This window comes from Mobula birostris, chromosome 1 (assembly GCF_030028105.1).
Source record: "Mobula birostris isolate sMobBir1 chromosome 1, sMobBir1.hap1, whole genome shotgun sequence".
NCBI lineage: Eukaryota > Metazoa > Chordata > Chondrichthyes > Myliobatiformes > Myliobatidae > Mobula > Mobula birostris.
The window spans coordinates 93,465,069-93,480,640 of record NC_092370.1 but is presented as its reverse complement, the minus strand read 5'-3'; the positions used below and the strand labels follow the sequence as shown (position 1 = coordinate 93,480,640).

The following is a 15,572-nucleotide window of genomic DNA, read 5'->3' as shown; positions in this document are numbered from 1 at the left end:
TTTTCATTGGATACTGAATATAGACAGAAGTTTTAGTGACTCAGCAAAACTATGTATCCATAAATTATTATAAGGGATAATCATTAGCAAACAAAAAGTGTACTTTTTTATATAGAATAGAATTTGTTGATTAAAGATGTTTTGGAGAAAGCAGTATTCCATTTTTTTGAGGTACATTTGAATTTCACTGTGGCGTCTGGGAAATTAAAATTCAAGCATTCAAAAGACAAAAATTTTAAAATAAGTTAGTTAATGGCATGCTGTTGTAAAACTCCATCTGACTTAATGTGATCTTTCAGGAAAAATTTCTATTCTCGCTCAATCTGGCCCTATGATCCAGATTTGGTCTACTCAGTTCAGGTGTAATGAAGGTTGGATATCAAATACTGAACAATGTCGAGTTTTTCTCAAGAAAGAAAATTTTAAGCAGTATTTTCATCAGACCGAATGTATATTTATTTCTTTATCACCTATGATTGCTGTCCATTGTTTAAAACAAAGTAAAATATTTGCTCTGTTAATAGTAAGTTAGATTCTGCTTTTGAATACCAGTTATGTCTTAATTTCTTTCTGCACAAAATATTCTGAGGAAATAAGGTATTCTAACAATCAGGTACAGACTTTGGTGAAAGCAACCAAAATTAATGCATAATTGCATGTTCAGGAAATGAAAAACATGTTACAAGTGCAAAATTGCAGTATTGAGGAAGGGAAAAAGTTATATCATTAGAATATGCGAATGGAAATAAGTCAATGATTAAGCTAACAGAGTATTCTCCCCCTCAGCCCCAGCAATCCAGATTCAATCCTGGCTTCTGGGCTGTCTTTGCGGAGTTTAAATGTTTTCCCCGTGACCATATGGGTCCTCCTGAGGGCCAGTTTCTTCCTTCAGCCCTGAGACTGGGTTGGTAAGTTTATTGACTATATAAATTGCTTTTGGTGTGTTGGTGAGTGGTAGAGTTTAGGTGGATAGGAGTTAGTGGAGAATAGATACAGGAAAAATTAGTGAGGGAAGGGAATTTATCTGTGAGCCAGCATAGTCTCAATGGACCAAAATGCCTTATTATTGTGAGTTCTTAGGTTATGTTTTCATATAAAGGCAGCAAAATCTTGCATTTATTATTTGTTATGTTTTTAGAATTGTCCTGAAAGGACTTTCATAAGAATCCATTGACTTTGGAAATGATAATGCACTAGAAAATTTGTGAATACTAGTGCCATATAAGCAGCAAAGTTTATCAAGGTAATGGGCAAAATTTTTCCTCTTTAATTGAATACTGCCACGGTTGAATGAGATATGGGTAGAGAGGATGGGTGAGGTAGTGTTAAGGAGCTCAAAAGAAACAACACCCAAAAGTTCGAACAGACCAACAGAACCTTAATTTAGTGTCTAAGACCAGGTCTTAGAACAGACCTATACTGAATGTGTGTGGATTCACATGAAGTGAACAGATTTCGGACCCTGAGACAAAACATCACATGAAGAGCTTCTGCCTCACAGTATGATTTAAGTTAGAAAATCACATGGAAAAAAAGCTTAGAAATGCTAAATACTTCACAATGTTGTTAAGGATTGCAATTGAAATATATCTGTTTATAAATATTAGTAAGTGTCATACCAATTCCCCAACACATACAGCTAGAACAATCAAGCAATATGTGAAGCTAAGAAGGATCTTTAGAGCAACAAGTGTTAGGATGTGGAATGCATTACTAGATTGATTTAGGAAAGAAGTTAATAGTTGCTTTCAAAACAGGTTTGGATGACTATTTGAAGCAGCAAAGATTGCATAGCTGTGGGAAGCATTTTAATAAAGAGCTTATACAAGTGCCAGCTTTGAGCACAGGTGTCCCCCGCTTTTCGAACGTTCGCTTTACGAAACCTCACTGTTACGAAAGACCTACATTAGTTCCCGGTTTTCGCTAACAGAAGGTGTTTTCACTGTTATGAAAAAAAGCAGCGCATGGAAAAAAGCAGCGCACGCCCGGAGCAGCCGCTCTCCCACGGATTCGGAACTGCATTCTTGCCGGCATTGCTTAAACACGTGCCTGTCAGCAGCCGTTAGCAAGATGAGTTCTAAGGTATCGGAAAAGCCTAAAAGAGCTCGTAAGGGTGTTACACTTAGTGTAAAACTAGACATAATTAAGCATTTTGATCGTGGTGAACAAAGTAAGGACAAAGTGAGTTTGGCTTGTGAAAGTTGGCGAAGATGATGTTGAAGAGGTTTTGGCATCCCATGACTAAGAACTGATAGATGAAGGACTGATGCAATTGGAAGAGGAAAGGATAACAATTGAAACCGAATGCAGTAGCAAACGGACTGAAAGTGAAATCGTCCAGGAACTGAACGTGAAGCAACTGCATGAGATTTTCGCTGCAATGATAAAGTACGACTTTAATTTTGAAAGGGTACGTCGGTTTAGGGCATATTTGCAGGATAATTTGAGTGCTTACAAAGAACTGTATGATCTAAAAATGCGCGAGGCTAAGCAGTCAAGCAAGCCTTCCCCATCAGCCACAGCAGGCGATGAACCCCGACCTTCGACATCGAGGCAGGCAGTCATAGGAGAAGATGACCTGCCTGCCCCGATGGAAACAGATGACACCCCAGTGTCCCACCACCTCAACCCCCGGGCTGCGGACAGATACTGATTCACGAAGAATGCAACGGTAGCCGGGAGGCACCCAGCAGATCTTTAAGAAAAAAAGCCGAAATAAACAAGCTAATTAATTAGATGTCACCCAGCACGTAAGTGTCGACCAAAAAAAAAATCGGTTGGCGGCCCGGAGGGTGGGGGCCACTGCACCATCCCAACCTCCGACTCAGCCTAACACACCATTGTCAGTGTGCTCGATGTCTTCCCGATTCCCGTAAGTGATACTACACTGTACATACATTATTTCTACTTTATATAGGCTGTGTATTTTTAGGTGTTATTTGGTATGATTTGGCAGCTTCATAGCTTAAAGGTTACTGGAGAGAGTGTTTCTGCCGACGGCGTTTGCGCTGTGTTTCTCTCGAGAGCACTTGTGTGAGATTTTCACTACGGAGAACAGTGCGGCAATGATTGTGGAAAAGTATTTCTACTTTATGTAGGCTGTGTGTTTATCATATCATTCCTGCTTTTACTATATGTTATTATTATTTTAGGTTTTATGTGTTATTTGGCATGATTTGGTAGGTTATTTTTGGGTCTGCGAATGCTCACAAATTTTTCCCATGTAAATAAATAGTAATTGCTTCTTCACTTTATGACATTCCGGTTTACGAACCGTTTCATAGGAACACTCTACCTTCAGGTGGCGGGGGAAACCTGTATCCTGTTACTGTGCTGTAGTAATTTCATGTTTGTATTTTAAATGAACTTTTTCAAATTAATGTAGATGTTGCTTAAAAAATTTGCAGTTATGTTGAACATAGTTTAGTAAACTCTTTTGGTGATTGTGATTTACTGGATAACCACAAACCATTTGTTATCAACTGAGAACATGATCAGATCACATTGGTGTATGCCCGTCATGTATTGGGTTCTTTTCTTCCACTTTATTATAATACTCTAAAGCATAAACAGTATTTTATAGTTAAATGACTAATTCAGCATGTAAACTGAGTATATTCTGCTCTGACCAAAATATCACACATTTAAAATTGATTTCCTTGTTTCATGCTCAGTCATTCAGAGTGATTGATTTTTCTTGTCACTGTGTCTGACTTAGTCATAATTTTAAGATAATTCATCAATAAAAGCTATAAGCCTTGTATTCCTGTGAAATTAACACTAATTTGGCTTGGCAGTCAGTGATAGAGGATGATATTAAAGGGTTGTTATTTGGATTGAATGGTTTTCCATAGGGATTGGTGCTGGGACCCTTTCTGTTTGTAATATACGTGAATCGTTAGTATGTAGATGCAGGAGTCATGATCAGTGAGGTTATTGGTGTTATGAAGATTGGTGTACTTGTTGACATTGAAGAGTAGTCTTGGGCTATGTGGTGATAAGATACGTTGGTGAAATGGGTTGACAAATGGCAGATGGAGTCTGATCATGATAAACCAATGAGGCTAAAATATGCATCATGAGTGATCGGATCCAAGAGAGTATTAAGGAATCTGCAATTCCAAGAATCATTGAAGTTGGCTGCACAGGTAACTAACAAGGTTAAGAAGACATACAGGATACTGGCCTTCGTTTCTCAGGACATTGAATACAAGAACGGGGATATTATGCTCCAACTTTATAAAATATTGGTCAGATCTCTGCATACAGTTCTGGTCAAATTCTGTTCAAAAAAAATATAGAGCAGGGGTTCCCAATCTTTTTTATTCTCTGGACCAATACCATTAAGCAAAGGGTCAGTGAATCCCAGGTTGGGAACCCTTGCTTGAGAGGCAACAGAAGAGATTTATCAGGACGTTGTCTGGGACAGAGCATTTTAGTTATGAAAGGCTAGGTCTGTTTTCCATGGAGGAGAAAAGATTAAGAGGGGGTATAATTGAGTTATTTAATATGAGAAGTGTAGATAAATTTGACCACGTGAAACTTTTCCGCATATCGAAGGTAGATAAAACTAGAGGACATAAATTTTGGGTGAGGAGTAAAACATTGAGAGTGTATTTGAAAAGGTCCCTTTTTCACCCAGAGAACATACAAATCTGCAGCACATTACAGGCCCTTCAGCCCACAATGTTGTTCCTATCATGGAACCTACTCTAAAAACTGCTTAGAATTACCCTACTGCATAGCCTTCTATTTTTCTGTTTACCTATCTAAGAGTCTCTTAAAAGACCCTATAGTAGCTGCCTCCACCACTGTCGCCCACAGTGCATTCCACGCACCCACCACTCTGTGTGAAAAACTTACCCTGACAACCCCTTTGTACCTTCTTCCAAGCACCTTAAAACTATGCCTACTCATGTTAGCCATTTCAGCCCTGGAAAAAAAAAGCCTCTGGCTATCCACAACGATCAATGCCTCTCATTATCTTATTCACCTCTATCAGGTCACCCTTCATCCTCTGTCGCTCCAAGTAGAAAAGGCCAAGTTCACTCAACCTATTCTCATAAGACTTTCTCTCCAATCCAGGCAATATCCTTGTAAATCTCCTCTGCACACTTTCTATAGTATCCACATCCTTCCTGTAGTGTGGTGACCAGAAATGAACACAGTACTCTAAGTGGAGCTTGACCAAGGTCTTGTATAGCTGTAACAGTTAGTGGCAAGTATCTGGAATGCACAGCCTGAGAGAATGGTGGAAGCAGAGATGTGTTTGGACAAGCACTTGAATCACCTTTATATTAAAGCTAGAAGAAGGAATTGATAAGTATGGATATCAGCTGGTCAACATAGATATAGTAAGCAGAATAGCTTGTTTCCATGCTGTAAAACAATGAATAATTCAGTATTTGCAGCTCACATTATCAATCCTTTCTCTTTCTGTTGAATATGATCCATTTTCCTTCAGTTGCCACAAATTCATTCTTGCATTTTAATCCTCAAAACTGCACATCTATTTTCATCATACTACTATTTGCACGTCGTATTTTAACTATTCTGTATCTCTTTGCAGTAAAGCTTTCACTAGCATGAAGTGGTGATTTTCATTTCTTGTAAATGTAACCCCCAAAATCTTTTGTCAGGTGCCTTAAACTTGGCCTAAACTTCTCATATTGTTGCAGACTTGAACACAACTCCCTCAACTTCTCTGCCCATATCCAGTTCTCTCCATCATCCAATCAATGCTGCTGTTATCACTCTGAAAAACTATCACTCTTCTTTTCTCCTCCATTGACTATTTAGTGTGGTTTGCTGCCCTTACTATAATTTTATTTTCCTCAGTCTACTCTGTCATGATGTTGATTAACTATATTTTTTCCATCCTCTACATTTGTTCCATTATGAACTAGTTGAGCCTGTCGGTTGCCCATTTTTTCTGAAATCTGGATGCGCAAGTGCAAAATGTTTGCTTTTTAAGTAATTATTGTCCTGTGATGATGCACACATTCTGCATGTTATAAGAAGTCTAGATACATGTTTTGAAGTTTCCTCTTGAATAAAGATCATAATTTTCCTGCCCGTCTCCTTCGTGATCCATGATACATTTGTAAGAAAAAGTTTGTTAACCCTTTGCTATTATCTGGTTTTCTGAATTAATTACTCATAAAATATGGTCGCATCTTCATCTGACTCACAATTATAAACAAACACTATCTGCCCAAACTAATAACACACAAACAATTGTACTTATCATGTCTTTATTGACACATTGCTTAATCATTCACAGTCCAGGCTGGAAAAAGTATGTGAACATTTGTATTTACTAATTGCTAGAACCTCCTTCTGCAGCAATAGCCTCCACCAAATATTTTCTGTAATTGCTGATCAGATTTACATAACAGCGAGGAGGAATTTTAGACCATTCCTCCATTCAAAAGCTGTTTCAGTTCATCAATATTTCTGGGATACCTTGCATGAACAGCTCTCTTCAGGTCATATCACAGCATTTCATTTGGGTTAAGATTTGGATTCTGACTTGGCCATTCCAAAACACAATTTTTCTTTGAAATATTGTGGAACATTGGTAGCTCATGTTGGCTGTTTGGAAGTTTGCTTGATTGCCGAGCTTGGCAAAATGTTTGCAGATGTTTCAGCTCCAATCAGGAAACCATCATCATTGTGCATTTGAGGTTGCGCTAAACTGTGCACTGATGATGGCTTCTTGATTGTTTGCAGAAGAACTGTGGCAAGTTCTCCAAGATGCCTTGAACAACCTACCAGCTGACTGTGGCATGTTCTCCAAGGTGCTTGGAACAACCTACCAACATACCAGCTGATTTTGTTATAAAACTGCACAAAAGTGCACTTAAGAGAATTGATGCAGTTTTAAAAGCCAAGAGTGGTCACACCAAATATCAATTTGTTTTCATTTTTTACAGTTTCTGCTCTTTATAGTAATTTTTTTGATATTTAGAAACTTTTATTCATTGTTTTTGAAAACATCTTTGCTTTACAGATTTTTTTTTACACGTGCCTAATCCTTTTGCATGGTATTGTATGTACCTTGAGCAAACATATAAATCACTGAAATTTCTACTAAATATTTTGAAATATAATGAAAACTTTTATTTGAGTTGTGGCAGAGAAAATGTATTCATTTTAATTATGGGACTGGATATCCTTGAATTTGTGAAGCACAACAGAGTATAGTGTTTGTCCCTCAAAGAAGTTTCTTATTTAAGCTTCTCTGGACGAACTCCCAGAGACGGCAGCCAGGCATCTCTACTGAATAATCAAACCAAACATTGGTGGAGGTTGAGTAAATTGGGTGGATCCTGGCAAGCCAAAGTAAAAGTAAAATACAAAATGTTAAAATATTTATGGATGCAGCTTTACAACAATAACCAGCAAATAAAGCAATATAGCACAGAATGTTTAGGATAACAGTAGTTTCATGAACTCGATTTTTAAAATTATATTACTGTTCCATTTCACCAAATTTAAATTGCCTTCTCTTCAGTGTGAGAGTGTGAGAAAGGTTCCATATAGTACAAATAGATTAGAATATTTAATTACGCAAACAACAATATATTTTGCACTTGTGTTAACATGGAGTAAATGGAGTAAAAGCTTCTTTAGTCATTAAATTCCGTTCCTTTTAAAACAGCTAATAAAAAAAAAGTGCTAAATTTATCTCAAGTTTAGCCTTTGGATAGCATTAGAGAGATGTGTTGCATTTTTCAGTATCTTGAGATTTTTTTCTTCTTTGATCGCCATCAGTTTTTACTTTTTGTTGATTTTTTACAATCACTTTGATCTCCAGTTGTCTTGCACAACTGTAACTTTAGGGTTGTGATGGATGCACAAAACTTGGCAGTACTGTATTACTGCCAAGGCTGCACCTTTCCACCTTCCCAGTATTGCCGAAATGCAACAAATCTCTCTATTTTCAACATGAAAATTCCTGTTGGAATTCAACATGCAAATTCCAAATGTTATGAAAGCTAAATCTTTACCTCTGACCATGCCACTTGTCCTTTGCCAGCATCAAGTGAGCTGACTGAAAAATTCTGGAATACAACTATTACTAAGAGACATGTAATCATATAGTTTATTATGCATCCCTGTTTGTTGTATCCTTGCATAACAAACAAATTTTGCTGTGAAGTTGGATTCTGTATTGCATTTGCATGTAGTAAGATCTAATAAACAGCAGAGTGAAAATATCCAGATAATCATTTCATAATGTAGAATCTTGAGCAAGATATTATTGGATGTATGGTAGCAATAATAATGAATTGGCAAAATAGTTCTATGGGATTTCTTCCATCTGATTTATGAGACAGCACCTCCAACCTTGCAAAACTCCACTGAAGTGTAAAATTAAATTTTGTCCTCGGATTTATAGTAGGAATTAAATTCAGTCATTTCCTTCTTAAGAGGTCATACAGTTTTAATGGTTTTGTTTTCCATGGCTTTACCACTCCATGACTTGAATTTCCTGTGGCTGTAACCCTCTCTTATTTTAAAATAATAATACAGAAGGAAGCTATTTGTCCCATCCAGCTTGTCCCTACTCATTTTTTTTAAAAACTGAGCCTTGCGTTTTACCTTCAACTCAGTAAGTGCCATGTCTGACAGATGCATGGCCAATTTCCTTTTTAAAAGTGATTTTAGGAATGAACTTCCATCATCTTTTCATATGAAATCTTCCAGAACCTAACAATTGAGTGCAGTATTAACTTCCAGTAGATTTTTTTGCTCATTAATTTAAATCCAGGTTCCGTAATTATTGACTCATTTGCTAAGTGTGTACAGTTCTTTCCTCCTCCATCAGAATAGTTGAGACCCTTTCAGCCACTGGCAATCATTCTTGGTTGCATGGTGCACAATCCCGATATTTTTAACCCTATTTCATAACTGAAATCCCTTAACCTTGTTAACATCCTTGTATATACACTTGAGTGTCCTTTTTAATTCTTTGTTAGAGTGCTTTGGTGTTCAGAGTCACCCATGTTACTCAATAGGGTCCTATCCAGTGACTTACAAATTTGAAACACTATCTTTCTGCTTTTATCTTCCATGCCTTTACACGTTTACGTTAATATATTTAAGTAACCCACATTTTCCGTAATTATCTTATCATTACCTTATCCCTTTGGACACAAATAACATTCTGTTCATCACATTATTCAAAATTTTGTTATTTATAAAATGCATTCTTTCCAAAATGCTATTTCCAAAGTGCAGGACTTAACACTTTTCTATAATGAACCCCATCCGTCATACTTATCATGCTTCTGACCATTTTATCATAATGTCCATGTCATTCTGAAGTCTATAAACTATCCTTATCACTGTTTATTATGTTGCCATGTTTCCTATTGTGAACACAGTTATTACTGTTCCCTGCACCCAAGTTTAGGTTAGTGATTAAAAAAAAGTGAAAACAAAAGGATCCCAAACTGACTGTTGGGTAACGTGATACAAGCAACCTTCTAGCATCTAGCATCATCTGCTTCTTTCTGTAACTGAGCCACTTCACACTAACAGATGGTTTTCTATCTCAGATGTTTTAAGAGGCTACCTAAATGTGTTATAAATGCTTTATTACTTCATGGAAATGATGAGATCCATTTCCATTGTCAGTCATACTGTGAATGATATCTGCAGTTCCATACAATGCACACAAAGGAAGATGTGTTCTTAAGTACAAAAAGGCATGCCAACATAAAGCTTTGTCAGTCACCTCTGCTCCATCCGCCGAAAGTGGAATTTCCCAGTGGCCAACCATTTTAAACTTATCTATATTCCCATAATGATGTTGGTCCCTAGGCCCCTCGTCTGCCGCAATGAAGTCAATATCTGGGTGGAGGAGCAATATCTTGTATTCTGTCTAGGTAGGCTCCAACCACGACTTTTCTTCTGGTAATTTTTTTCCCCCTTTCTTTTACTTTTCCTTCTATTTCACTCTCTGGCATTTTACCTCTTCTTCTCATCTACCTATCACCGCCTTCTTCCCTTTCTCCCATGGTCTGCGCTCTCCTCCTATCAGATTCCGTTTTCTCCAGCTCTTTGCCTCCCCCCCCCCCCCCCCCCACCAAACCTGGCTTCATCTATGCCTTCGAGCTTGTGCTCCTTCCCTTCCCCCCACGGTTTTATTCTGGCATCTTGCCCTTTCCTTTCCAGTCCTGTTGAAGGGTCTCAGCCCAAAACATTGATTGTTTATCCATTTTCAGCCTGACCTCCTGAGTACCTCCAGAATTTTGTGTGTTGATCTGGATTTCCAGCATCTGGAGAACCCCTTGTGTTTAAAATTTAGTATATGCATGTAAGCACTGTTGCAGTTAATATCATATTAAAATACATTGCTTTGTTCTTACTTTCTTTATGAAAAAAAAACAAGTTGCTGGAAATGCTCAATAAATCAGGCATGAAGATTTCTGGTTGATAAGTATCTGTTTTTATATTTTGTTCATCAAAAAATTACATTTTAAACAAATCATTGTAGACTCTGTCTATATCTCCAAATTTCTTAATCAGCTTGATGCCTGTGGTATCAATACCTTTTGGTTTCACTGTTCAAAATAATATATAGAAGGCTTTAAACTAAAAGGTAGATCAAAAACATTTGTGACTGTATCATAACAGTTTCTTCCTAAGATCTGACTGTATGACCATGAATTTTGTGTGTGTTGCTCTGGATTTCCAACATCTGCGGAATCTCTTGTGCTTTAGACTGTATGATGTATTTCAGCTAGACTGGTTTATGAAAAAATAACAACCATTTAGCATGTGGTTTTGTGATTTTTGGTCATTGAGTAGAGACTTTAGAACTGTACTAAAAATTATGTAAACATTTTATTTTAAACAGAAAGGATGTGGGTTTGAAGAGATTTTTTCCCAAGAGCCTATTGGATTCAGTAAAGGTAAGGAGATTTCGGTTAAAACTATAGTGCATTTTCTTTCTTACTCATTGTCCAGTGCATTTTCCTTTCTTGTGCATTGTCATCCATTGTTGCTTCTACTTGTGCACAATGCTTATGCTAAAAAAGGAAATGAAAGTTCACAAAATAATTGAACTATTTAGATGAAAATATGAAAGTATCAGTTATTTATTTTTAGGTGAACAAGTTGCAGATAATTTTGGATGGTGTTTTGAGAAATAGATGTACAGTAGTAAGTGATTCAAGCATAATCTGCATTTCGATAAGGTCATTAGCAGTTTTCAACCTCATATCTACCTTCTGGCATAAACCCCATAAATATACAGGTCCACAATCCCTTATCCGAAATTCTTGCAGCCAGTTGCATTTCGGAATTCAGAATTTTTTGGATTTCAGAAAATTGATAATTATATTGAGAATTAACCTGGCTCATTGCAGGTGGACTTTAGGACCTGGGGGAGCTCCAGACCTACGCACATCCTCCTGTATAATTTAAATCATCTCTAGATTACTTATACCTAATACAATGTAAATGCTATGTAACTAGTTGTTATACTGTATTGTTTAGGGAATAATGACAAGAAAAAAGTCTGTACATGTTCAAACAACGAGTGCTAGAGAGAGAACTTCCGGGTTTTCTTGATCCACGCTAAATACATACAGGTACCTCTAGTTAAGTTGCATTACGTCTGGCAAACAATGCTAAATACTCTACAGGTGCCTGATGGGCCAGAAACAGGATTCTCAAGTTATGAAGCAGCACTATGACAGATGGCATTTTTAAAGACTTCTTCAAGTGTCATCTGTCTCATTAACATAGGTTTATGTCTAAGCAATCTCTCTTTAACTGAGTAAACTGCCATATCTCTTGCTCACTGATAAATACATGTTGTTCAAGGCCAGCAATTAACTGATCACACATTTTCACCATATCGTCTATGGGGATTTTTTCACCTGTGTTTACTATGTCATCATCATCACTACTATCTTCATGCTTATTTAACACCATTTCAGCAATTTCCCCATCACTCAAGGAATGCACAACAGGTGCATCATTGTTAATGTTCAGCATTTCTTCAATGTCAGCTTCCTTCTAACATTTACACTTTCGCTGGATAACATTTTAGCGTAAGTTACGAGGTTTGATATCATCATCTTCTCATTAGTGACACGAAATCCTACTGAAGTCTTGACCTGCAGGTTCATTTACATCAAACATCATTGTAGACCAAAGTCTGTGCCAAGCGTTTGTTATTGTTAATTTATCAACATCATTATAAGCATTAGCAACTGCATAAATGGCATCCTTAACATTGAACTCTTTCAAAAGTCTTGGATTCCTACTCCTCTGTTGACTGCAGAAGGCATACAATTCAAAAAATAGTCTTTATACTTGCTCTTCATGGAGCGTAAAACTCCTTGGTCACAAGACTGTAATATAGATGTCACATGGAGGCGGGGGGCAAGTAAATTGCGAAAACATTACTTTTCACAAGAAGTTCGGCGGGGGATGTGCAGAGCAGTTGTACAGGAACAATAAAACTTTACAGTTTTCTTCCAGTCCAGCTTGCCTGCAATGAGCTCGTGCTGCTGGTACAAAGTGGTTATTGAACCAGTCAGAAAATATTTCTCGGGTTACCCATGCTTTCTTGTTTGCATAATAATGCACAGGTAAATTGCGTACACCTTTCAGACATCTCGGATGTTGGCTTTTTCCAATCAATGCCAACTTCACCTTGTGTGTGCCTGCTGCATTGGCACACTCAAGAATAGTTAACCTGTCCTTAGCATCCTTAAAACCTGTTGGTGCTCTCTCATCAGCTGTTGTTAATGTTTTTCTAGGAACAAAGCACCAGTACAAAGCTGTTTCATCAGCATTGTAAATCTGTTCAGGGCTAAGGTTTTCATCAGATATCATCTTGGCAAATTCATCAATGTAATTTTCAGCCGCTTCATGATCAGCAGAAGCTTTTTCACCACAGATTTTCAAATATTTTACACCATGACGCTTCTTAGATTTCTGCAGCCATCCCTGTGAATATTGACATTCACCTTCAATGTTCAGTTCTTCATGGTATATTCTAGTTTGTTTCATGATTAACATGCCATTCAGTGGCATACGTTCACTTCATTGTCTAATCCACTCAATCAACACACGGTCTCATTGTTATCCGTAGGGGTATCTACAGCTCTTTTTGACATTTTCGCAGTGAAATTAAACACAAAGTCAGCAGTGAACACAAAATATCAGTGAACAGCAAATACACGTGTAACCAGCACGATCGCTGTGAGCCACAATTGACGTCTAGCGGCCTCTGCTAGTGCTGCCACATCACACCTGAGTGACGTCAGCTGTTGGCGCGCCAAACAAGTCTTGTTGCAACACGCTCCACACTCCACAAAAAAAACTTAGGTTTTTGGAACTTTTCGGATTTCAGAATTTTGGATAAGGGATTGTGGACCTGTAGATTCTTTTTAGCCTCGGTTGCATTCGTTATCTGACTGTCTATAGCTCTGTGATTAATGAAGGGATTCACACCCTTTGCATAAAGAGCTCAATATGACTTAATTCTAAATTGCTGTTGTCTTCTTTCAAGATGCCTAGTTGAAATCTTGCATCAGGACTTATGATGCAGTATTTCAACTTGAAACATGGGAAGTCCCTTTTTCTCATGGATCCTGTGCGATCCCCTGAGATTCTCCTGCAGATTGTTGGTTGCTAAGGAAGTACGACAAAACAGTACAGGTTACTTGCATCTAATACCACTGCTCAAGGCCTTACATAATTGCAGTAAGACAGGTGTTTCCTGTTGAGCTCTAATTCTTTCAAATCAACAAGATGTGCTTTCCTTCTGGTTTGCAACACTTGTTAATTTTACAATTTTTGTGTACTGAGACATCAGAATTCATATTAAACGTGTGCTTTTCCAGTCTCTCACCATTGAAGAATCTCTATTTTCTTTTTAGAGTGGAAAATTTATATTTCTTTCCGATATATTTAATTAGTTATATTTTTGTCCAGTCAGTTGTTTCTGTCATTTCACAGCTTTGTGTCCTCTTCACCATCTAATTTCTTTTCTTGCTTTGTATAGTCAGCAAATTTAGCTCTATTTCATTTTATTTCCTTATCTGACAGAATTTACTACCAGTAAACTTAACAATGACTGATTTACGACAACTATCGTCAATTCCAATACCATTCCTTTATCTATATAAATACCAGTAACCACAATCCCTGAGCTCTAATTTTATTCAGTCAACCTCTTGTGTTGCCCTTTATCAAAAATTTTGACGAGCTTGATTCCACCTTAGCTATCTCACTGGTTACAATAACTGCCAATTATCCTGTTTAATTATTGAACACATTGACATTAAAACATTTTAGAGAATGCTCTATTTCTATATTAGAACTGTTTCATCACCATCAATGTTTTGGTTTGAAATAATTCCTAGTTTAGAATTTCCCATCCTTGCAGCAGTGTTGTTTACTAGGTTGGTTCTTCAGAATGTTGCAAGCACACCGGTGAGTCATGGTCATTCATGTCATTGATGAATGCATTTTGCTTAAGTCATTTCACTGGGCATTACTGGGGAGAGATAGTAAACCTTGGTGCAGGACAAAAGCATGTATAATTATTGTGTTGTCCAGCATGGGAAATGGAGAAAACAATTTGTTTAGGGATTGATCTGAACCTGTTTTATCCAGCTTGGTAATGTCCATTCCAGTATCCAGTGTGTCTACTACCAAAATTCCATGTATCAAAATTCTGCAAACATAAAGCATGATGGTTGAAAGGTGGGGGAAGCTGCAGCTAAACATCTGTGTATGGTGAGAATCTACTATCCAGGAGTGGTTGCACTGAATCGCTCTCTGCCTCCAGCTGTTGGCTTGTGGCAGCATCGGGCTTGGTGCCACAACACCAGAATTGGAGGAAACCTTTTAGTATTTGCTGCTCTATCTGGATTTGGAGGAACTCATCTGATTTTGATACGTATCACACTGATACCCGCCCCTGCTTATCTCTGTCTAGGTACTTCACCCACATCCTGAATGGGTGGTCCAATTTGCAATGGGATTTGCAGCAAGCTGGGTTACACACCTCTTCCTTTGCTCCTTATTCCTGTCTCCCTGAAGTACTGTATCTTTTTCAAAATCTCATTTCTGTCTTTCTGTGCCAGCCAGTTATCAAAGGCGGCCAATTTTTGGCAAAAGTAATAACATTTTTGCAGGGTAGGGATGTAGCTTCCTTTTCAGATTTCCAGTTACTTTTCATGATCTCATTGCCTTCCAATCCCTCTTATCTGTTGACTTTGCTGCTTTTATGCTAATACTTATTCACCATGTTAAAATATGATCCTGAAAAATAGTATTTGAAAAGATTTTGTGATTATATGTTTCTCAAATTGTAATAACATTTGTGGCATATTACAATTTTCTCTTGAATGAGATTGTTACTGAAAGCCTCAATTAATAAAACCAGTAATTCATTGTGATTAATTTTTACAAAAATATAAAAAGATGATTAAAGCTGTAGGTCACATTATGAGCCAGAATACCAGAGCTTATTAATAACAATATTGAAAGCAAAGTACTCTTAATAATCAGCTGTTTTTCAATTGGATGCATTA

The 15,572-nt window shown here is 37.3% G+C and overlaps 1 protein-coding gene across 5 annotated transcripts in view; it reads left to right on the top strand.

The window, feature by feature from the left end:
* LOC140198338 (focal adhesion kinase 1) overlaps positions 1-15,572 on the top strand; it is a 569,537-nt gene that overhangs the window by 318,485 nt on the left and 235,480 nt on the right. For all 5 annotated transcript variants that reach the window (XM_072259446.1, XM_072259450.1, XM_072259457.1 and 2 more), the window contains one exon: positions 10,871-10,925. In XM_072259446.1, the coding sequence (XP_072115547.1) occupies positions 10,871-10,925 (55 nt within the window). The remainder of the gene's footprint in view (positions 1-10,870; positions 10,926-15,572) is intronic.